Source organism: Nerophis lumbriciformis, linkage group LG30, assembly GCF_033978685.3.
Source record: "Nerophis lumbriciformis linkage group LG30, RoL_Nlum_v2.1, whole genome shotgun sequence".
NCBI lineage: Eukaryota > Metazoa > Chordata > Actinopteri > Syngnathiformes > Syngnathidae > Nerophis > Nerophis lumbriciformis.
Window position 1 is genome coordinate 15,349,164 of NC_084577.2, and position 23,706 is coordinate 15,372,869.

The 23,706-nt window shown below is 43.9% G+C and overlaps 2 protein-coding genes across 4 annotated transcripts in view; one reads left to right on the forward strand and one right to left on the reverse strand.

The window, feature by feature from the left end:
• Positions 1–3,268, forward strand: part of ankrd13b (ankyrin repeat domain 13B) — a 157,119-nt gene extending 153,851 nt beyond the window's left edge. For both annotated transcript variants that reach the window (XM_061925624.1, XM_061925625.1), the window contains one exon: positions 2,209–3,268. In XM_061925624.1, the coding sequence (XP_061781608.1) occupies positions 2,209–2,410 (202 nt within the window). In that variant the 3' untranslated portion in view covers positions 2,411–3,268. The remainder of the gene's footprint in view (positions 1–2,208) is intronic.
• Positions 3,269–7,768: 4,500 nt separating this feature from the next.
• ssh2a (slingshot protein phosphatase 2a) overlaps positions 7,769–23,706 on the reverse strand; it is a 74,481-nt gene continuing 58,543 nt past the window's right edge. For both annotated transcript variants that reach the window (XM_061925627.1, XM_061925626.1), the window contains 6 exons: positions 21,648–21,776; positions 21,467–21,513; positions 17,723–17,869; positions 11,534–11,734; positions 10,621–11,446; positions 7,769–9,390 (listed from right to left, as the gene is read on the reverse strand). In XM_061925627.1, coding sequence (XP_061781611.1) covers positions 8,119–9,390; positions 10,621–11,446; positions 11,534–11,734; positions 17,723–17,869; positions 21,467–21,513; positions 21,648–21,776 — 2,622 coding nt within the window. In that variant the 3' untranslated portion in view covers positions 7,769–8,118. The remainder of the gene's footprint in view (positions 9,391–10,620; positions 11,447–11,533; positions 11,735–17,722; positions 17,870–21,466; positions 21,514–21,647; positions 21,777–23,706) is intronic.

A 23,706-nucleotide genomic window follows, 5' to 3' on the forward strand; every position in this document is an offset into this window, starting at 1 on the left:
ATCGGTATCTGTTGATATCGGTATCGGTAATTAAAGAGTTGGACAATATCGGATATAGGCAAAAAGCCATTATCAGACATCCCTATTTTTAATCCTTCTTTGTGGGGACATTGTTGATTGTCATGTCATGTTCGGACGTACATTGTGGACACCGTCTTTGCTCCACAGTAAGTCTTTGCTGTCGTCCAGCATTCTGTTTTTGTTTACTTTGTAGCCAGTTCAGTTTTAGTTTTGTTCTGCAAAGCCTTCCCTAAGCTTCAATGCCTTTTCTTAGGGACACTCACCTTTTGTTTATTTTTTTACCTGCACGCTGCCTCCCGCTGTTTCCGACATCTACAAAGCAACTAGCTACCGGCTGCCACCTACTGATATGGAAGAGTATTACACGGTTACTCTCTAGACAGCACTGACACTCAACAACGGCACATTATATGCGGATTATAATTACTGGTTTGCAAAAAATATTTTTAACCCCATTAGGTTACATAATCTCCCACGGCACACCAGACTGTATTTCACAGCACACTAGTGTGCCGCGGCACAGTGGTTGAAAAACACTGCTCTAAAGTCCAATAGCAGCGGAAAAAAACAAATCTCCCAGCTGTCAGGACGAAGGTGATGCATCCTGCTCCCTCGCCCTCATTGTCTCAGTCTTCCTGTCACTGCTCTGGTCTGTTGTTTGTCTTCTTTTCATCTTTCCTTCCATCCCTGACTCACTTCCTGTGCTCTTGTCCTCTTCCTCGACTCCTGTCCAATGTACTCGTGCGTGTTTGGAGAGCGAGCGAGCGAGCGAGCGAGAAACCTTCCTGCTTACACAGTCCACCCGCTTGTTATCTTTACTCTTGCCATCTTCCCTGTTTAAAGTGAACACACAGAGATACACACACAGAATGTCCACTTCCCCACTCTCGACACACATTTGCCCCTGCACTTCTCACGTTGCAAAGTCAACATTTTGAAGTAACTCTACATACACAACATTTTAACATGATCGAATACAACCTTCTGCTTCTACAAACAACGTAATGCTCAGTATTGATTGAGAAATGTGTTGTTGTAGATTTGTTGACCAGGAATATTTTGTGCTAATTAGAGATGTAACCAGGGTTTGTACGGGTGCTTAAAAACCTTGAAAACACTTGGATTTTAATGTTGCGATTTCAAGGTTTGGAAGATTGCTTGAATTTTGGGTGAAGTGCTTGTAAATGCTTGGAAATGTTCATCATATTTCTCGGCAGTCTGACTCAATAGGCTGATTATAAGATGGAAAAAAATAAAATAGGTTTCCTTAAAAATTAAAGCTACACGCTTGATCTGTTGGCTTTGCACGAGCCCTTACATTAGGTTGTTGTCATGCCAGAGCCGATCTGTGTCGCAACCTCCCGATTTTCCCCGGGAGACTCCCGAATTTCAGTGCCCCTCCCGAAAATCTCCTGGAGCAACCATTCTCCCGATTTCCACACAGACAACAAAAATGGTGGGCGTGCCTTAAAGGCACTCCCTTGGCATGCTTGGTCTACAGCCATACAAGTCACACTGAGGGTGGCCGTATAAACAACTTTAACACTGTTACAAATATGCGCCACACTGTGAACCCACACCAAACAAGAATGACAAACACATTTCGGGAGAACATCCGCACCGTAACACAACATAAACGCAACAGAACAAATACCCAGAAACCCTTGCAGCTTTAACTCTTCCGGGACGCTACAATATACACCCCTTGCTACTCCCTAGCCCCCGCCCACCTCAACCTCCTCATGCTCTCTCAGGCAGAGCATGTCCCAAATTCCAAGCTGCTGTTTTGAGGCATGTTAAAAAAAAAAAGCACTTTGTGACTTCAATAATAAATATGGCAGTGCCATGTTGGCATTTTTTTTCCATAACTTGAGATGATTTATTTTGGAAAACCTTGTTTAATGCATCCAGCGGGGCATCACAACAAAATTAGGCATAATAATGTGTTAATTCCACGACTGTACATATCGGTATCGGTTGATACCGGAATCGGTAATTAAGAGTTGGACAATATCGGAATATCGGATATCGGCAAAAAAGCCATTATCGGACATCTCTAATTGTAATCATACTTTTGTCACTAGTTTGCCACGCCCTAGATAATGAGACGCTACCTCATCGCTAACCATGAATGGAAGAATGTTCCGGTCCTTGATGTTAAACATGAAGGATTTCTTCATCCAACAGGATCCCCCCGCTGAAGCCGCGCTCGCCCACCAGCCTCTCTTCCACCCCCTCCAAGAAGCAGACCGCCGGCCGCAGCTACGACGAGCAGCTGCGCATCGCCATGGAGATATCGGCCCGCGAGCAGGAAGAGGCGGAGCTCCGGCGACGGAAAGAGGAGGAGCAACTGCAGCACATCATCCAGCTGTCACTCATGGAGAAGTGAGATGACGCGGGTAAGGGGGACGGGCGGCGACATTGTAAGCACACTCGGGAAGGAAGTGGACCGAGGTTTTTGCTCGGGAGGGGGAGGTAACGCCGACTCTGCAAAACGGGGTCAAAGGTCACCCTCTGTACTAAACCACCCTTGCTGTCACACTATTGCCATTTTTTTTTACTCTCAAATGTGATTTGAAAAGCACCATTATAGACAACATTATCCAAATGTGATCAATATCACTCATAAACCCCCCCCCCCCTCGCCCCAATTGTCGTGTGATGTGGAATTGTCTTTTTCTGTGCCCGAATGCACAACGCAAGGTCTATAAAGGCGTGCTCGGAGGAGTTTGGCGTGGAAGAACATGCAAACAATAGGACAGGTCAACTTCCTGTTTTAGGTGCAGTGGTCGCGTACAAATACGACAAAAAAAGACATGTGAATGTTTGAAGCCTTCACTCATATTAATAATTACAATAATAATAATAAAACTTGCTCAGTTGTACCTTTTTTGTTTTTTTTTAATTGCACAAAAAATCCAAATGTACTGTATTCACACGGTGGTTGGCTCACATGTACAGTATATGTCAATGCACAAGGGAGCACGGACAAATGTTGTTTTTTTGGTGACAATACTCAAGTTGTGTGGGAAAAAAATGTGCCTTTTCAAAGAAAAATAATGGACAGCTATTAGTTTGACACAAATTGGTTATTAATATTGTCAGGTTCAAACACTGATGACATCTATTAAACAAGACAGGAAGCAAGGAATTGAACAGAGACAGAATTCAATTTGGCTCAATTGAGGAGAAACATCTGGACTGTACTCTTTGTTGTATTGTAATCAACGGAAAGATATTGTCTTGACCCGAGATCTACAAAGCGAAGAGGAAGCAGGACCTGACTCCCCTCCAGGGACCTTTTCTTTGAACTGTTTTACGACCTCTTCTTTGAACACTTTTACGACCTTTTCTTTGAACTGTTCTATAAGCAAAGGCGATGGCTGTTTACGACCCCTGTCCCTTAGAAACAGCTGTTGCCATGTAACTCTTTGCCCACCCAGGGACGCTTACCTTTACCTACTCAGTGGCCTAGTGGTTAGAGTGTCCGCCCTGAGATCGGTAGGTTGTGAGTTCAAACCCCGGCCGAGTCATACCAAAGACTATAAAAATGGGAGCCATTACCTCCCTGCTTGGCACTCAGCATCAAGTGTTGGAATTGGGGGTTAAATCACCAAAATGATTGCCGGACGCGGCCACCGCTGCTGCTCACTGCTCCCCTCACCTCCCAGGGGGTGAACAAGGGGATGGGTCAAATGCAGAGGACAAATTTCACCATGTGTGACAATCATTGGTACGTTAACTTTAACTTTAACAGTTCCACCACGCTCTGACGAAAGATTGTACACCTCCTCTTTTATTTGGACTTTCCCTGATTACATGGCAACAGCTGTTTCTAAGGGGCGGGGGTCGTAAACAGCCATTGCCTTTGATTACAGAACAGTTCAAAGAAAAGCTTGGTTCAAAGAAAATTAACGTAAAAGAGTTCAAAGAAGAAGTCGTAAAACAGTTCAAAGAAGAGGTCCCTGGAGGGGAGTCAGGTCCTGCTTCCTCTTCGCTTTGTAGATCTTGGGTTAAGGCAATATATTTCTGTGGATTACAATACATCAAAGAAACAGAACACCTTCTTGTTGCTTCCCATCCTACACAGCGGAGTTTTACAAGTCTTTTGCATGGGAGGATCAAAGACAGCTTTTGTCTTCTCGCCGGGCACTCAATGTAACACAAAGTTTTTGTGATAACTTACATACAATTATTCTAACAAATATTGTGCAAATATTTATTACGTTCCAATCAACATTTTCATTCATTCATTATACCCTTATTTAGAAATGATTTAAGTCTTTAAAAAATGGTATACTGTCTTTTGCTTTTCTCAGCCCACGTACACATGATAAATATGAGGAAAAGGGAGCATTATTATACTTTGTAAAGGCACCTTTTTGAATGCAACTCTTATATTAACTTATTAGACGGTGTAAGTCAGGGGTGTCAAACTCATTAAAGCTCAGGGGCCGCATGGAGGAAAATCTGTGCACACGCGGGCCGGACTATTAAAATCATGGCATTAAAACTAAAAAATTAAGACAATAAAGATTGTTTTATATGTCTTACTTTGGCCAACAATAGAACAAACACATTCTGAAAATATTACAATAAAAATATAGAAAAAAATACCCGGCAGCGGTAAAGTTTAGATCCATTAAGGAAAGAAGAAAGTGAATGAATGTTTATAACTGAATACATGTACATATATGCATAAAAATTTGTTTTTTGTGATTTTTTTTTTTTTTTTAATGAATTAAGTAACATTTATGACAACCTTTTACCAAAACACAATATAGAATATGAGATATAACAAGATAATGCATACATTTATCATTTGTTTTCAAAACGGTTACAAAAAAGTTAAACATTTTTACTGTGGGACCCCATTTTTATGACTTGATGGGGTCCCTGGGACCCCATTTGGAAAATTCCTAGCGCCATCGCTGATGGAGTATTGGTGCGTGCAAAACAGCAGCAGGCGGCTGTGGCCTGCGGGCCGGTTCTAATACTGATCAAATATCATCATTCAGACTTGACTTTGACACCCCTGGTTTAAGTGTATTAACTCATGTCTACCAGTAGGAGCACAGAGATCGTGTATTGTCTACAGATGGAGACAATGAAGGCAGAACGTCTGTGAGTGTGTGTTCTGATGTAAATAGCAACTTTTATTTTTCATTTTGGACTTTTATCAACATGCCAAAATCAGCACAAAGTGAGAGAGTCATCTCTCTGCTATTTATTTCACAATTATGCCTGTCTGCTTAATGAGGAAGAATCTGTTGTTTCTTTTTTTAACTCCACTGTTTTTATGGGTATGCTCGTCAAATAAATAAATGTCTTTTGAATAAGTGTTTTCTCTTTCAGCCTCTCTGCTATGAAGGTCAATTTGTGTTCGTATAACAAAAGCTTTTTTTTTACTCTTAATTTATCTAACTGATTTTTTTTGCGTTTGAATTTTGCTGACAATTGTGTGTAAAAAAATTCAGCGTAAAAATAATTGTATAAAAATTCAGTATAAATAAAAGATGAATTAAAAAAAAAAAATCAGTTGCTTTAAAACTTGAGACTCACTTGCAATAAATTAAGACTGAAGCACCTCAATTGAACTAATTTACCAAAAGTGGGACTTCAGTTATGACGCAATGGATATTTCTGCTTTGACTTTTTTTGTTTTGATTTTTTTACACTGAATTTTTCTACACTGTATTTTTATTACGCTGAATTTTTTCTGCACTGAATTTTTGTATACTGAATTTTTCAACACTTGTTATTACATTGAAATGTTCTGCACTGAATTTTTTTTACACTGATTTTTTTTTTATTACATTGAATTTTTGGCACAGTTTGATTTTTTACACATAATTTTAAAACACTGAAAATTGAATTTTGCTCATACATTTTTATACAATGACATTTTCAGCATAATTTGATGTAAAAAAAGATATATATATTTCACAAAATTCAAACGCAAAAAATTCAGTATTGACTCGTAAAAGTTGAGTCACTGCCCGATTTGCCGTCGTTTCGCGCATGCGCAAACATAACTTCCGGTCGTGAGAGTACAGTTTTTCGACCTTTGAGTCGTTGAAATATTGCAAAAATACCAACGTATATGCATTAAAAGTATTTGGATATCCTTCTTTTAATTGAATACTTGTATTATTAGCGTAACATGCAAGTGTATTCAGTGTAACTGCTAACACTTTAAATGTCCCCCAGAGGCAAAGCTCAGAAGAAAATGGCAAATTTAAACAATGAACTATACGGATGGATGAAAGTAATTTTATTTTTTGTAGTGTAGTTGATTATTTGAAGTTATCAGTAGATAACATCCCGAACATTTGTTAAAAAAATATATGTGTAAAATGCCTTTATTTTGGAAAATCTGCCGTCGAGTAGGCAACGGAAGTTGCTCACTTTTGGCGCCTGCGCAAACAAATCGGGCAGGTAAGTAAATCGGGCAGTGACGTCACTCGCTGAATGAAGTAAATCAGGGCCTGAATTTCCTCGATTCACTCTTTCGAGTCGTCACTAATGGGCAGAAACTCACGAGTTGAACAAGTGAATCGTTCGCTCTTTTGGGCGGTTAGAGTGACGGTTGGTTTATGAATGACATTTTTACTGACTCACTTTTATAAATGTAGCTAACCAGGAGTGAGTTAGTAAACGAGTTAAAAGACACTAGTCCCCATGAGGCTCGACTGGTGAGTTTTGAACAGTTCGTTCATGAATCGTACAGTTCAGGTTGTTTATTTCGAACATGCATACGATACAATGTAATTGATTGATTGAAACTTGTATTTGTAGATTGCACAGTACAGTACATATCATTTACAATTGACCACTAAATGGTAACACCCGAATAAGTTTTTCAACTTGTTTAAGTCGGGGTCCACGTTAATCAATTCATGGTAAATCCATTCATGCATCACACAATTCGGTTGTTTCATTACAGCACGTCCGAAAAGGAGTAGGAAGGAGCAGAGCTTATTTAACCCTACCCCTTTTCATACCATATCAATTTTAGCCAATTTCCTTGTTCTCTGTAACATAATGTGAACAAATAAATAATATGCCATACAAATATTAAATACATTAATAATCTCTGTCTCAATTAAAAAAAAAAAAGAAGTGTAAGTTAATTAAAATTACTTTAAGCCACTAGGGATATATTTAGTACAATCTAATTATGCAGTAATTAAAAAAATCTCACCCCAAGGAGGAATATTTTTTTAATGGACTTCCCTTGTTAACTCATTTGTGAGAGGAGTGTTTAATTAATGGCCCACGTGAGGTAAATTATCAGTATCTGAATCCCCACGGAGATGAGTGGCCTTTTTTTTTTTTTTAAAGAATAAGGCGTTTACACTAAGTCAGGTTATGGCAGAATCCTTTTATTTTCCAAAGACGCTGCACATGATCAAATTCCATTTAATTGGCCTGATAAGATTATTTAATTACTATGATGTATAAAGGCCATTAAAACTTTTTTTTTACAATTCTCAAACTGATAAAGATATTAATCTACTCAACATTTGCGTTGACCCATCTCAGGCATTTAAAAAATATATTTTCTCAAGAGGGTCTCATTTTTGATGAACAATGGATGGCATAAGGTGCAATTTAAGTGTGTAATACTGAGTAATATTTTATTTCCCCTACATGAACTCGGCACATTGACTTAATAAGTAGTTCATTTCCTGGCCTGCAGAGGGCAGTAAAGCACAAGTGAGTAAAAAGACAAGGGAGACGCCAGTCAAAACAAAGCCATGATATTTATTAATTGCTAAAGCACGGAATAAAAAAAACATGTAACAAACATACCAGCTTTGTCTTTGTTAAATTAAAAAGTGTGTTAAAGACACGTGTGTTGACATGATGAACACAAAGGAGAAACAATGATATCAGTGCAACACGATCAAATAAAAGATGAGAGTAAAGTGCATGTTTGAGAAGAAGCCCTCATTTTGGAGTTGGACAAATTTACACAAGCATAAAAAAAACACAGTTTGTGTGCATCATCCAGTTCAAACATCCAGTAGTTGACATGCAAACACGCACGCACACCTGCTACATGATTGGCACACGTGGTGCTGAGTTGTGAGGTCACATGGTGTTGTACAGCAGTGTGGCGGCACGCTGTTTTCTCTCGCTCGCTTTCCTCGACCGTCTCGACGTGTGGCCCCGCCCCTGCGAACGCGAAGACGTGGCGCAGCCGTCTAGCTCCGCCCTCTCTGCTCCCGGGCCAGGCGGCGAGTCGTCGCGGGATGAAGGCGTGGCTTCACGCCGGGCGTTCCGGGTCAGGACTTTCTGCTTCTTCCACGTGTCGTCCGAGTGAGTCGGCGACGTGGCGAAGGAGTCGTGGGAGTGCGCCGAAGGGGTCCTGCCGCGCTGCCTCAGGTCAAGATCGCTGAGGTCGGTGGCGGAAAGTTCCAAGCAGTCCAGTTTGGCCAAGGAGGCGGACCTCTTCATGAGGGAAGGCGGGGTGAGGCCCGCCTGGCGGATGCGAGCTTCCAGCTCGATGGCTCGCTGCCAACCGACCGGCTGCAGGAAGATCTTCCCGTCTTGCTTCAGCCGCTGCAACATGTCCACGCCTGCGGGGGGCGCCACTGAGCACGGCGTCACGTCCACATCCATGGTGTCCTTCAGGGGGTGGGGCTTCCCCCGGTCTTCATCCCGATTGGCCGGCCTCTCCAGGCCGACGCCCTCATGAAGGAACGCTTGCAGTTCTCTCAACGTTTGTTGGATCCGCTCCAGCTCCTGGCCGCTATGAACGAGGCGGTTGTTGGCGTCACAGTCGGGGCCGCAGCCTCCCTTCCTGTCACGTGACTCTTGGCCGTCGTCGGGGTCCGACTCTTGGACCGTGACGCCTTCTAGAAGAATTCTGGACCGCTCGCTTGATGAGTCACGTGATGAGTCACGTGCAGGCGCTGGCAGGTTGTCTTCATCCTGGGACTCTTCAGTGCTCGCCTTTGTGGTGCGCTGAGAGACAGGAAGTGACGGCTGCCCGGCGCTTAACGAGGACACTCGGACAGGAAGTTGTTCAAGGCAGGGGGATGGCAGCGGCGAGCGCTGCGATGCCGCCGTCTCCATTTCCTGCCTCAGCTTCAACTCCAGCTGCTCGGTGGCCCGTCGCACCGAGCCCGCCGGCCAATCGCATGGCAGCATGGAGGGGGACGGCGGGTGCGTGGGATGAGTCTCTCCGGTCTCCGCCTCCTCCTGAGGACTGTGCGACGTGGGCGACGGCGAGGACCCGGCGGGGGACGCCGCGGAAGTAGCTGGGTGGCTTATGGCTTCGATCTCGGTGACAATATGGCGGACGGATATGGCGTTGTCATGGAGAGGGAGGGGCGGGCTGATCTTGTCGTCGCTGTCGGACTGTGGGCGGAGGAGAGGAAGAACATGTCACATGACCTGCACGTTATAGAGAGCTTTTAATAGTATCGTCGTGTCACGACTAGAGATGTCCGATAATATCGGCCGATAAATGCTTTAAAATGTAATATCGGAAATTATCAACCTCCACGATATTCCCGGGACACTCCCGAATTTCAGTGCCCCTCCCGAAAATCTCCCGGGGCAACCATTCTCCCGAACCTCTCCCGATTTCCACCATGATAACATTATTGGGGGAGTGCCTTAAAGGCACTGCCTTTAGCGTCCTCTACAACCTGTCGTCACGTCCGCTTTTCCTTCATACAAACAGCGTGCCGGCCCCGTCACATAATTTATGCGGCTCCTACACACACACACACACACACACACACACACACACACACACACACAAGTAAATGCAAGGCATACTTGATCAACGGCCATACAGGTCACACTGAGGGTGGCCGTATAAACAACTTTAACACTGTTACAAATATGCGCCACACTGTGAACCCACACCAAACAAGAATGACAAACACATTTCGGGAGAACATCCGCACCGTAACACAACATAAACACAACAGAACTATTTTTTTCCATAACTTGAGTTGATTTATTTTGGAAAACCTTGTTACATTGTTTAATGCATCCAGCGGGGCATCACAACAAAATTAGGCATAATAATGTGTTCATTCCACGACTGTATATATCGGTATCGGTTGATATCGGAATCGGTAATTAAGAGTTGGACAATATCGGATTATCGGATATCGGCAAAAAAGCCATTATCGGACATCGCTAATTGTAATCATAGTTTCGTCACTAGTTTGCCACGCCCTGGATAATGAGACGCTACCTCATCGCTAATAATGAATGGAAGAATGTTCAACATAAACACAACAGAACAAATACCCAGAATCCCTTGCCGCACTAACTCTTTTTTTCCATAACTTGAGTTGATTTATTTTGGAAAACCTTGTTACATTGTTTAATGCATCCAGCGGGGCATCACAACAAAATTAGGCATAATAATGTGTTCATTCCACGACTGTATATATCGGCATCGGTTGATATCGGAATCGGTATTTAAGAGTTGGACAATATCGGAATATCGTCAAGAAAGCCATTATCGGACATCTCTAATCAAGACCCCTAACCCCCACAACTCGGTGACAAAGACCCGTTTTGTGGAAGACAACAAAGCAACATGATGCATCATATTGTCATATTTACCTGACTTGTCCCTTGTCCGCTAACCTCCTCTTCCTCAATCCCCGTGTTGTCGTCACTGTCCAGCGACGCGGTCCTCTGCTCGGGTGGTCTCTGTGTTCTGTCCTCTTGGGCCAAGCCCAGAAACTTCTCCCTGGCGCTGTAGAAGTCAATGTTGTCCGAGCTGTGGCTCGACGAGCCGTCGGCTTCCCCGCGTCCGTCCGTGGCGCCGCTCGCCCGTAACTGGCTGGGGTTGTTGTTGTCGTCGCTGTGCGGCGGCGTTGTCAGGTGGGCGCCGCTGACAGGGCTCGGCGGGCGGTTGTCGTCACGCGGCGTGTCCGGCGGCGACTGTTCTGACGTATCGGAGTCGTGGGACATCATTGTGACGGGGGAGAGGTCGTCGGAGCTGCTCTGCTTCCGGGAGTGAAGAAGTAGTTCCGGTGCTTTATTCTCTGCACCTGTGCTGTGAGCATGCTGCGGTTTGGTAGTTGAGGGCAGGATGCAGAGCGAGGGGGGAGGAGGAGGGACTTTGACAGCGATGACTGATGTTGCCGTGTCAGAGACATCCAACGACAGGAGGATCGCGTCACGGTCCGTACCGAGCACCTCCTCTACCGGCGAGTCGCAGGCGCCGTTGCAGCGTGCGCGGAGGTCGGGGGTGGACTTTGCAGAGCCGTCGGGTTCAGCAGCCAGAGTTCGGAGCACGGCCACGCCCAGGAAGTGATGCAAGGAGGGAGAGGAGGAGGAGTTGTTGTTCTGGGAGTGTGAGGAGGATTTACACAACGGTGCTGGTCGATCTGACAGGTCGCTGTCAGAGTGGGAGCGCCAGAGTTTATTATGCCTCTGTTTGCTGGGGGGGGGGGGGGGGGGGCACAAAGAAACCATGAATAAACGCCACTTTAAAGATTACTAACAGGAACGTCGGTAAAAATCCCACCTGGCGAGCAGAATTCCCTGATATTCTTCCAGCTGTTTCATGAAGGAAGGGTTTGGTTTGGTGACAGCTCTTTTTTCTTTCACATACTCGAAGGCATCGTCCAGCGTCCAGCCGTACTCCTTCATGGCATAGGCGATGACGGTGGAGGCAGAGCGGCTCACACCCATCTTACAGTGAACCAGACACTTGGCCCCGGCTTTCCTAGGAGAGGAGGAGCAGGATTGTGCTTTTAACCGCCAACAGGAAAATGGGGACGTGTGTGTGTGTGTGTGTGTGTGTGTGTGTGTGTTCTGGCAATGCTGACTTAATGGGGACACCGCTCTGTTTAGACAGTCACCTTTAGGGGACCTCTCACGGTATGGGGACAAAAAAACAGGTCCCCTAAAGGGAAACCTTTTTAAATGATAGTCAGATCCATTCTGAAGATGCCTAAGTGATTTTTAAGCTTTGGCCCATAAAACATTAATAGTACTGTGATTCTGTATGGTATAGACTTAGACTTCCTTTTTATTGTCATTCAAATTTGAACTTTACAGCACAGATAAAAACGAAATTTCGTTACATAAGCTCATGGTAGTGCAGGATAAAAAAGCAATAAGGTGCATATATAAATAAATAAATATATAATATATATATAAAATAAATATATATATTGTAGCGGTTGATTTAAGGACATAATTCACCACACCTGTTATTTGAGTTTGTCATCATTCACTGTACTGTTCTATTGTGCATATGACAATGTTGTTCTTTGTGTGCAGTTAAGAGCGAGTAATTCGGCGCGGTCCCTTTAAGTGGCCGTCAGTAGATTCTCGCAAAAGGTGGGGGTTTGTTGTTCCCGCGATTTTTGAGTTTTTGTTGTGATATCATTCATTCTTGCTTGTGCTTGAAAGAATAAACGACGCACACGTTTTTGTGTGTCAACTATACTTAAAGTTGTCTTGCTTTCACGCTACGAGCACAACACTGGTGACCCCGACGCTTCACTGAACGGATTCGGTGAATATTAGCGACCATGACGGCGAATGCGGTTTCTCTTAAGCTGCCCGAGTTCTGGGAAACTTCCGCGACCACATGGTTTGCCCAGGCCGAGGCACAGTTCGCCCTGCGTGGTATCACCGAGGACGACACTAAGTTTTATTATGTCGTGTCCTCCCTTGGGAGCGCGACGGCGGACAGAGTGGTTGGCATCCTCACGCACCCACCGGAGAGGAACAAGTACCTAACGTTGAAGGCTCACCTCTTACAGACATTTCAACTTTCTGACGCGGAGCGAGCTAGCCGCCTTTTTTCGTTGCAGGGGCTTGGCGATTACAAGCCCTCTGAGCTAATGGACAAAATGCTGGGTCTCTTAGGTGAGCACAGTCCAGGATTCCTCTTCGTGCAGTTTTTCCTGAGGCTCCTGCCTTCTCAGGTGCGGGCTGCTTTAGCCAACACCGCCATTTTGGACTGCCGCGAACTAGCTGCTGAAGCTGATAAGTTCTTTTTAGCTTCCCAACCTAGCTTTGTGGCTGCTTTCCTTCCGGCTGAGACAGAAAGACCCATGGCAGATTCTCCCACTCTCGCTGCTGCTGCTGCGCCCCCCAGGCGGCAACCGGATTCTGGACTATGTTTTTTCCACGCAAAGTTTGGGACCAAAGCTAGGCGGTGCCGTCCCCCGTGCAGTTTTCGTGGACCGCCGCCGGGAAACGCCGGGGCCGGCGTTCAGCAGTGGCCATGAGCGTCGGCAGTGCGGGCAGGCTGCTCTTCATCCAGGACTCCCTCTCTGGGCGACGGTTCCTGTGTGACACCGGCGCGCAGAGGAGCGTCCTGCCAGCATCAAGGTTGGACATGCTGTCTGAGTTGCATGGCCCCCCCATGGAAGCGGCCAATGGCAGCCCTATCCGCACTTACGGAATACGGTATGTGGAACTGTGTTTTGGTGGACAGCGTTTCAGTTGGGACTTTGTGACTGCTAAAGTGACGGTGCCGCTCATCGGTGCAGATTTTCTCTGTGCTTTCGGCCTCCTTGTGGATGTTAAAAACAGGCGCTTGGTGGATGCGATTACGTTCTGCTCGTACAAGTGCAGTCTCAGCGCGACAGACTCCATCAGGCTTTCCAGCATGCTACCCATCGCAGACGTTTTTCTGCGCCTCCTCGCCGAGTTCCCCACCCTGGCACAGCCCACGTTCTCATCATCTACCGCCAAGCATGGTGTGGAACACCACATTGCCACCGCGGGCATGCACGAGCCCGGCGATTGGACCCTGCTAAGCTCTCCATCGCTAGAGCTGAATTCGAGACCATGGAACGCCTCGGGATCATTCGCCGCTCAGACAGCCCGTGGTCGTCGCCCCTCCACATGGTGGAGAAGCCCGGGGGTGGTTGGCGGCCATGCGGTGATTACCGCAGACTCAACGAGGCGACTACCCCGGACCGTTATCCGGTCCCCCACATACAAGATTTTTCCGCCAACCTCGCTGGAAAATCTGTGTTTTCTAAGGTAGATCTCGTCCGGGGCTATCATCAGGTGCCGGTCCACCCCTCTGATATCCCGAAGACAGCGGTCATCACCCCATTTGGACTGTTTGAATTTTTACGTATGCCTTTTGGCCTTAAGAGTGCCGCACAGACTTTCCAGCGGTTAATGGACTCTGTTTTACGTGACTTGCCGTTTCTATTTGGATGATATCCTGGTCGCAAGCACCTCTCAGGCCGAGCATGTGACCCACCTCAGGTCCCTTTTTCAGCGCCTTAGCCAACACGGGCTCATTGTTAACCCAGCTAAGTGCCAGTTCGGGTTGTCTGTAATCGACTTCCTCGGACATCGTGTCACTGAGTGCGGGGCAGTTCCCCTCCCAGCGAAGGTTGCTGCAATCGCAAACTTCCCCCGCCCACTCACGGTTAAGGCTCTTCAGGAGTTCCTTGGCATGGTAAATTTTTACCATCGTTTCATTCCCCGAGCAGCTGACCTCATGCGGCCGCTGTATGATGCTCTTAAAGGAGCTGCTCCCAAGCACATGGTGGACTGGTCTGACGCACGGCACACTGCTTTTTTGGGGGTCAAGTCTGCTCTCGCTAACGCTACCCTGCTGGCACACCCATTACCTGATGCTCCTATTGCAATCACCACGGACGCGTCAGACTATGCTGTAGGTGCAGTGCATGAGCAGTGGGCGGGTGGCACTTGGCAGCCTTTGGCTTTCTTTAGCAGGCAGTTGCGTCCCTGCGAGCGGAAATATAGCACATTTGACCGTGAGCTCCTTGGCCTCTATCTGGCCATACGCCATTTCCGTTCGTTGCTTGAAGGCCGGCCTTTCACGGCTTTTGTGGACCACAAACCCCTCACTTTCGCGATGGCCAAGACGGCTGAACCGTGGTCAGCTCGGCAACAGAGGCACCTCTCCTACGTCTCAGAGTTCACGACGGACATCCAGCACCTTGCTGGTAAGAGCAATGTCGTTGCTGATTGCCTTTCCCGAGCCGTCGCGAGCGCTGTCCATGTGGGACTCGATTTTGCACAAATGGCAGTTGACCAGGCTGACGACCCAGACATCCAAGCTCTGAAGGCTGCAGCCACAGGGCTTCGGTTGTCTGAGGTCCCGTTTGAGGACACCGGGGTTACACTCCTTTGTGACGTCGCTACCGGTCGGCCACGGCCCCTCGTGCCCGCCATTTGGAGGCGGCGCGTGTTTGACTCCATCCACGGCCTTTCCCACCCTGGGAGGAAACCTTCCCAGTGGCTGGTTGCTGCAAAATTTGTCTGGCGTGGACTGAAAAAAGACGTTAGGGACTGGGCTTCCACATGTGTGGCATGCCAGCGCTCAAAAGTGCACTGCCACACGCGGGCCCCACTGGCACCGTTTACGGTTCCGGAGCGCCGTTTTGACCATGTCAATGTGGACCTGGTCGGACCTCTCCCATCCTCACGCGGCTGCACATACCTCCTCACGATGGTCGACAGGACCACCCGCTGGCCGGAGGCAGTACCTCTGACGTCCGCCACCTCCTGTGGCGCGCGCGTTCATTGGTACGTGGGTTGCCCGTTTCGGTACCCCATCGGACCTATCATCCGACCGGGGCTCTCAGTTCACTTCTGAGCTCTGGGCCGCTGTGGCCGAGAGCTTGGGTGTGAAACTCCACCACACGACGACGTATCACCCGCAGGCCAATGGTATGTGTGAGCGATTTCACAGGTCCAAGAAGGCAGCACTTAGGGCGTCCCTGAAGGACAGCGCTTGGGTAGACAAGCTCCCTTGGGTGATGCTGGGGCTTCGGACTGCCCCCAAGGAAGACTTGCAATCTTCCTCGGCAGAGTTGGTGTATGGCCAGCCCCTGCGAGTGCCAGGCGACTTTATTCCTAGCACGACGACACCTTGGTCCGCCGGTAAGCAGCGAGCTGCTCTCCTCGATGCCGCCAAGAGTTTTGCCCCCATCCCCACTTCTCAACACGGCCTTACGCCGCCTCATGTTCCCGCTTCCTTAAAGGGAGCAGCGTTTGTTTTTGTCCGACACGACGCCCACCGCGGCCCCCTTCAGCCTCCTTACGATGGGCCATTTCGCGTCCTAGAGAGCGGTGACAAGCATTTTCTGTTGGACATCGGGGGTCGGTCTGAAAAGATCACGGTGGACCGGCTGAAAGCGGCCCACTTGGATCTTAGTCAGCCGGTTACCACGGCCGTACCCCCGCGCCGGGGTCGTCCGCCCGCTCTACCTAGGCCCAATGATAATGTTATGCATCCTTCTACGCAGGCCCCCGGGACCTTGGACAGTGCAGGTGCCCTTCCGGTCCCCCCTGCTGACTCCCCGGCGTTGGTACCGGTCCGGCGCACCCGGTCTGGTCGGCCCGTCCGTGCCCCTGTCCATTGACGGTTTGTTTTCTTTGTGGTGGCGAATTCTGGGGGGACGTGTGTAGCGGTTGATTTAAGGACATAATTCACCACACCTGTTATTTGAGTTTGTCATCATTCACTGTACTGTTCTATTGTGCATATGACAATGTTGTTCTTTGTGTGCAGTTAAGAGCGAGTAATTCGGCGCGGTCCCTTTAAGTGGCCGTCAGTAGATTCTCGCAAAGGTGGGGGTTTGTTGTTCCCGCGATTTTTGAGTTTTTGTTGTGATATCATTCATTCTTGCTTGTGCTTGAAAGAATAAACGACGCACACGTTTTTGTGTGTCAACTATACTTAAAGTTGTCTTGCTTTCACGCTACGAGCACAACAATATATATAAATAAATAAATAGATTACTGTACAGATAAATATATTGCACTTTTTCACATGCGTCCACGTTTATAAATGTATGTTATATTGTCTTTTTTATTCCAGCGAGTTAATCCATTTTGGGGGGAGTTGAGGGGATAATTTAATTATGATGCGTTTAAGAGTCTTACGGCCTGAGGGAAGAAGCTGTTACAGAACCTGGAGGTTCTGCTTCGGAAACTCTTTCTAGAGTCCAGCAGTGAAAACAGTCCTTGGTGGGGGTGGGAGGAGTCTTTGCAGATTTTCTGAGCCCTGGTCAGGCAGCGGCTTTTTGCGATCTCCTGGATAATAGGATAGGATAGGTATCCATCCTTAGTTAAAACTAATATATTTTTCCAAATACAAAATCTGGTTTAGTGTTCCTTAGGATGACATTTTCATACAGCATGATTATATTATATATATATTATTACCTTAAAGTATGATTCACATTCAGAATTTTCCATCCTTCTATATATGATAGTTGGAGTTTCAGACAACTTCATTACTGCTAAATAGCAGTTTTCAGTAATGTCACAGAAGATGCAGGATTTGCTTTCACATTTAAGTGGTGAAACTTCCTATAAGAGGACAGCTGTAGTGCTGTATTCTGAGGATGATGTCATATTTAATTTGAACTTTTTTTATTTATTTTTTTAAATGGTCCTCAGTAGTCACGTACAAATTTGTGTGAATTATGCAAAATTGTTTAAATTTGGTCCCCATGAACCATATTAACTCTTTTTCCTCAGGGTCAACAGTAAGAATGATCAGCACATTACTTCATCAATCCAGAGATTTAAAGACATGTATGAGCTAACTGGGCAGTGGACATTTTACCTATTTTTTTTTTATGCCTCCACAACCTGTAGAAAAGGTGGTCCCCACAAGTGGTGATCAAAAACTTGGTCCCCATTCCAAATTATAACCAGTATGTGTGTGTGTGTGTGTGTGTGTGCTGAGGCCTACTTGGCTTTAGTGATGAACTTGTAGGTTTCGTTCCAGTACTCCAGCAGGTTGGTTTCCTCTTCATCGTACACTCTTATGTTGTGGTACTCAAACGTTCCCGGAAAGAAGTTGTCTATTTCTCTGGTCACGTTCAGGATGTAGCGGACGCTACAGAAGGAGATGAGAAGTTGACATTTAACAGGGCGGCATTTGAGGGTATTGAATTTGGTACTTTTATAGGCACCGACCGAACTCCATCAGTATACTGCAAAAAGTCAGTGTTCAAAAACAAGAAAAAAAAAAAAAATTAGGGGTATTCTATTTGAACTAAGCAAAATTATCTGCCAATAGAACAAGAAAATTTGGCTTGTCAAGACTTTCCAAAACAGGTCAAATTAGCTAACCTCAATTAACCCAAAAATACCTTAAAATAAGTATATTCTCACTAATAACAACTGTACTACTGTACTATGAGTACGTATTTTCTATTGTTTCATTAAAAATAAAACAGCAAAGTCCATTTGGCTGTCATCTGTTTTAATTATGAGACACAATTGTGTCAAAGTCATGATTTTTTTTTCCATGCTTGAAATAAGAAAATATTACTTTAAAAAGGTAGTTTTATACTTGTGAGTGTTGATGACACAGCTTTGCAACAGTTAATATTGTAGTTTCAATCATGTTTTACTCAATATAGGTCATAAAATCTCAGCAACAAGCTGTAATATCTTACTGAGATCATTTAGGACCAAAACCCTTAAAACACTAACATAAAATCTGCTTAGTGAGAAGAATTATCTTATCAGACAGAAAATAAGCAAATATCACCCTTATTTGAGGTATTCAATCTTACTTAGATTTCAGTTTTTGCAGTGTACTACCGGGTATCGATTCATGTAAAACCAAACGGTGCCATGTTTCGGTACCTTTATTGCACGTGCATGCTTCTGGTTGCGCTGCTCTGCTAGCTACCCATGCTGCTGCCGTTTCTTGCTAGGTGTATTATTTTCTTGTGTGTTGTATGACTGCAATAAGTTTGTTTTGGACTGACCACCATGGCGTAGGGTTGTACGGTATACCGGTTCTAATAAAGTACCGCGATACGAATTCATTTAAATTGCTATTATACTGCCTTTGAAAAGTACCGGTACCGTGCTTTCATCCGGTGACTACAGAGCCGAGGTGCATGATGTTGAGTGTGTCAGAACACACACACACACAAAGTGCATACAAGCAATAACATCTTGGAGAAGAATGTAAAAAAACCCGACAATTCTATTGGTTAATAAAGAGGGTGCATGAAGTGCAATAAAAGGTGACGCTTTAAACAGGGAGGCACCGCTCTGCAAGTGTTACTTTAAAACACGCCTCGCCAAACGTGTCGATTAGCACCTTTGCTTCAAACTTAGGTAAACATTTAAATAAGCATTCAGATCTGCACAAGAAGTTAGAGTGACAGGTAATGTTACACCTGTCCTGCTGTTCGGCTCCTGTGCAGACCATAGTCAATTATTAAAAATAATAATATTTAATAACACACAACACACACAAAAGTACTGAAAACTGGCACCGGTACCGTATCGGTTGAAATGTGATCGATTAGAAAAAAAAACGTACATTTTTATTCTGCTGCTTCGATGATTTGTTTAATGAGTGAAATACGCAGACATTGTTTCCGGAGGACTGCCCCAATAGAGCGCACATGAGAGCGGCGCACCTAATGGTGATGTGGGTTTTTAACCTTTTAGACCTTGGGGCCTAACTTGTCCACTATACTAAATAATCAAATATACTGCAAAAAAGGGACTAATAAAACTGATGAAAAATTAATTTACAAACAAGTATGCAGTGCTAAAATAAATACATTCTAACACAATCTTAAATAAATAATCATATTATATGTTTTTTTTTAATAAACTGTCCACAAAATTAAAGTGCAGATAAAAATACAGCTTCTTCATTTGAGTCATTATTTTTTAACTTAAGAAACCTTTCTATGACTTTGGCTCCAGATTTCTTCGGTTTGTTTGACATTATCAATACTGCTACAAGTGGTAGATAAGTGTATTACAACTGACTACCGCTGCACCGCCATACAGTACCCAGTTGAGAAACAGATATTTTTTGGCGGCCCTCTAGGGGCCCTATGGTTAAGAAACCCTGGCCTATGTGTGTGTGTGTGTGTGTATGTGGCGGGAGAGAAGGCAAAAAAAAACCAACGACAAGGGGGAAAGAGAGAATTGGACCCAAAGAAGACGAAAGAGAGGTTTTGCGAGCATTTAAAAGTGAAAAACAATGTGGTGAAATGCTTGCATTGTCAAACTTCATAAGAAAACATTCTTCATATTTAAAAGCAGCAAACAATCAGAAACAAGGGTAAAAGTTGATTCTGGAAGCCATGTTATATTTTTGACTTGCATAACGAATGTTTTACTCAAATCCATGTGACGACATGTTAGCATCCACATTTTGTAAGTTAATGCTAACGAGTTCGTCAAAAATTCAAAAACCTCTCCTCTAATTAATACCTTTTCAAATGTGTTAAATATATTGGTTAATAGTAAATGGTTAAATATATTGTCACTCAATTTATCATACTTATTAGAGTCCTTTTGTTTACTTTGGTTATGTATTTGATACCATTTTTTTTGTATTTTAAATATAACATATATAGTAGTATATAGTAGTAATCCCATTGTAAAAGTGTAACTTCAATGTTAAATGCACTTAGAAGAAGAAAGATCATCAGAAAAATGTTTTTATTTAAACTATTTTTCCCTAAAGACACACGCAGGCTAGAAACGGTTTTATTTGATTACTCGATTCATCGAAAAATGTATTCAGAATCATAAAGTATTGCTCACCAATGTAAGTTAGGTGTGTGATTTAAATTAGGAGTGTCCTCGTCCAATATTGATATCGGATATCAGACTGATATCATAAAAAAACGGATTAAATAGACTTGCATCTAAAATAAGAGCTTGGATACGAGCATTCCTGCAGCACGTTTACGTGCAATGATAGGCTATGGGCTACTAGGATCTAGCAGCTACTCTACAGCTAAGCACACAATAGGACATTAAAGTATCTTTAATTGGACATTATTGCAGTTTAATACACAACATTTATCAATACAAACATGTATCACATAATTATTGTTGCATATTACATACAGATACAAAGTCTCCAAGGTACAAATGTATTACAAAGTATCCAGTAACAAACATGTCTGCATTATTCAACTTACCGCATCATAAGCTTAACTATATGAATTATTGTGGCCACTAAGTCTCACCAAATAAACTACTAATTCACTTCAACTTAAAGACAGCATAAGTCCAACCAGGCCAGTTAATTAGGTTGTGTTTGTCATACCTCTAATTTCACTTGATCAAACATTTTGTAACATTCAACACCACAAAACAATGAAAGTTTGTACGATTTGTGTTGATATCATATTAGATTAATATCGGTACCGGCGAATACTCAAGGCTCCAATATTGGCATAGCACTGGAAGCAACAAAGTTTGAATCGGCACACACCTAATGTACAGTCAATTTGAGTTTTATTTGAGCAAAGCTACAATACACATGGGAAAGAAAGCATGGGTAGCGTGACGTTATAACAGCTTTTTGCAGAGAACGTATTGATTGGCCTGGTTGCATCTTGTGCACTAGTGAATAAACACGGGCCTTGGCACAGACTGTGTATATAATTCAGCAAAATGGTGTGCTGCTTCCTAACTGTGGCGACAGATGTCTTACCCGCTGTTCTGCAGCTCATCCAGGTTGGAGGCGTTCCACTCTGAGCCCTGAAGACAACATAAGTCTGGTCAGCGTGAGCGTACACATAGTCAGCTGTACGCTGATTGAGTCAATCATCAACTGGAGGACAACGGATGCAAGGCTTGGTTAAAGAATAACAAAATGCTGTTAGCGTTCCTACCAGGTAGACGTGTTCAAAGATCTCAGTGGGGCTGTCCATTTGTCCCAGGATGACAATCATCTCATTGTCTATGAACTCTTTGAACTCCCTCAGGTTGCACACCATCTGCATCTCCAGCTCTGTACGAATCTGGGAAAACAAAGTATGGCATGATATGTCTGTATGTTTGCACAGCAGATCTGAGAAAGTCAAGTACTGTAAAGCATGTACTGTATGTACAATTACTGCACCCTATTACTTTTGGGCACCTGTTCTGTACCTAAGAGTGGAGCAAGTCGCATTGTCATTGTGTAAAATAAACACAAAATCAATCAAAAGTGTGTTGTCTTCATGTAGTCTATAGCCACACAAGGAAGGAATTTAATTGCTAACCTTGTGGACTGTATTCATGCTTCTCTTTGTTAATATCAATGGCGGGATGCACAGCCTTGCAAACATGAGGTCACACTATTTTTGGAAGTTGAAGCAGGCAATTATTCTGTGTGATCATTGTTTTTTCCTTCATGTGCTTAGTTTTACAGTAACTTCATTGTGGAGATCATCAATAAACAACCTCAAGTTGATTTTTACATCTCTAATTTAAAAGACAGTTTATCCATCTGCCAAAACCAAATGCCAACATTCAGAGAGGCATAATAGTATATATATGTAAATAAACCAGAGGTGTACAAAGTGGAGCCCGAGTTACTTTATAGTAATAAAATAAACCGCAACAATTAGAAAACACAGCAAAACCATATAAGGTAACTCAGCTTGTACATCTCTGTGATGGACAATTCAACATATTTAAGAAGCAAAACGATAGTGTATGAACAACTGGACAAGATTCGATACGTTTTATGTACATTTCGATCCTATGTTTAACATTTAATGATGGACATTTTTTTAACACCACAAAAGAACATGCACTCCTTGCGTCAGAGGATAAATAGTTAGGACTTTGGCACCAAGCACTCAGACTAGATTAGAACAATCTAAGTCTACAAGCAAGAACTGATGAAAATACTTAAGTGACTGGCTAATCGTCTTCCAATACAAACTGAATAGTCAACTGATCCGTTAAATGCCCAGAGAACAACAATTACCATAGGCACACTCATACTCAAATATTAACATAAGCACATTCTCTAAAAGTGACATGCTTACAGTATTTTAAATGTGTAAAAGACAACATGTACTGTGTCCCCAGAACTAATGACAAAAGACAAACAACAGAAACACATGTCAAATATCTGTACATGTATCTATTTTTAAACATGGACCAAAAAAGTCTTGCTGAATGAATATGTTTGTTTGACGGGATGATATAAAAATGAGCAAATAAAATGTGTAAATAAAAAAAGAACAAAAGTCTTGTCCTTCAAGGGGAACTGCACTTTTTTTTGGAATCGTTCACAATCATTATCAAATCAACTTTATTTATGAATGAAAGACATGACAATGGATGTATTTTATTTTAATGCATTCTAAATAGAAAATAAATGTGATCAAAAGTCTGCTTGCGCTCTATTCTGCCGATAAAACCCTTAAAAAAAACATCCACACACCTTCATTAAGGTTTTATATACATGCTGTAAGTTTATATGTAATGAATTAACAGGCACATATATAATATTTAATATTTACGTATTTTGATCAATTTAAGCATTAATTTAAAAGTCGCATCACAAATTTTTTTATTTTTTTTTAACATCACTGATTTCTACTCACTGTGTGTGTTGGTTTCATGAGAGCCAACACACACAATAAAACATCACTTACTGTGCAACGTCTGCTGTCATTAGGATGCTAGAATGTTCATATATTCCCATTTAGATGAAGAATGACTCATAATCCTCGCGCATAAAAGTGGGATGGACCAGAGCGTCTTTTCGTGTCGTTCTCGCCATTACCGGGTCTAAATTGGCTGTCGAAGTGTACCAACTTGTCAAAATACATCCTCATCCTTCTACTATCCAAGTGAGAGACATGATTTATGATCTACAATAAAGTTTGACGTGCAAGAAAACGAGGAAGCAGCTGATCAGTCGATCATGTCGACACTCATGGCATACTCATG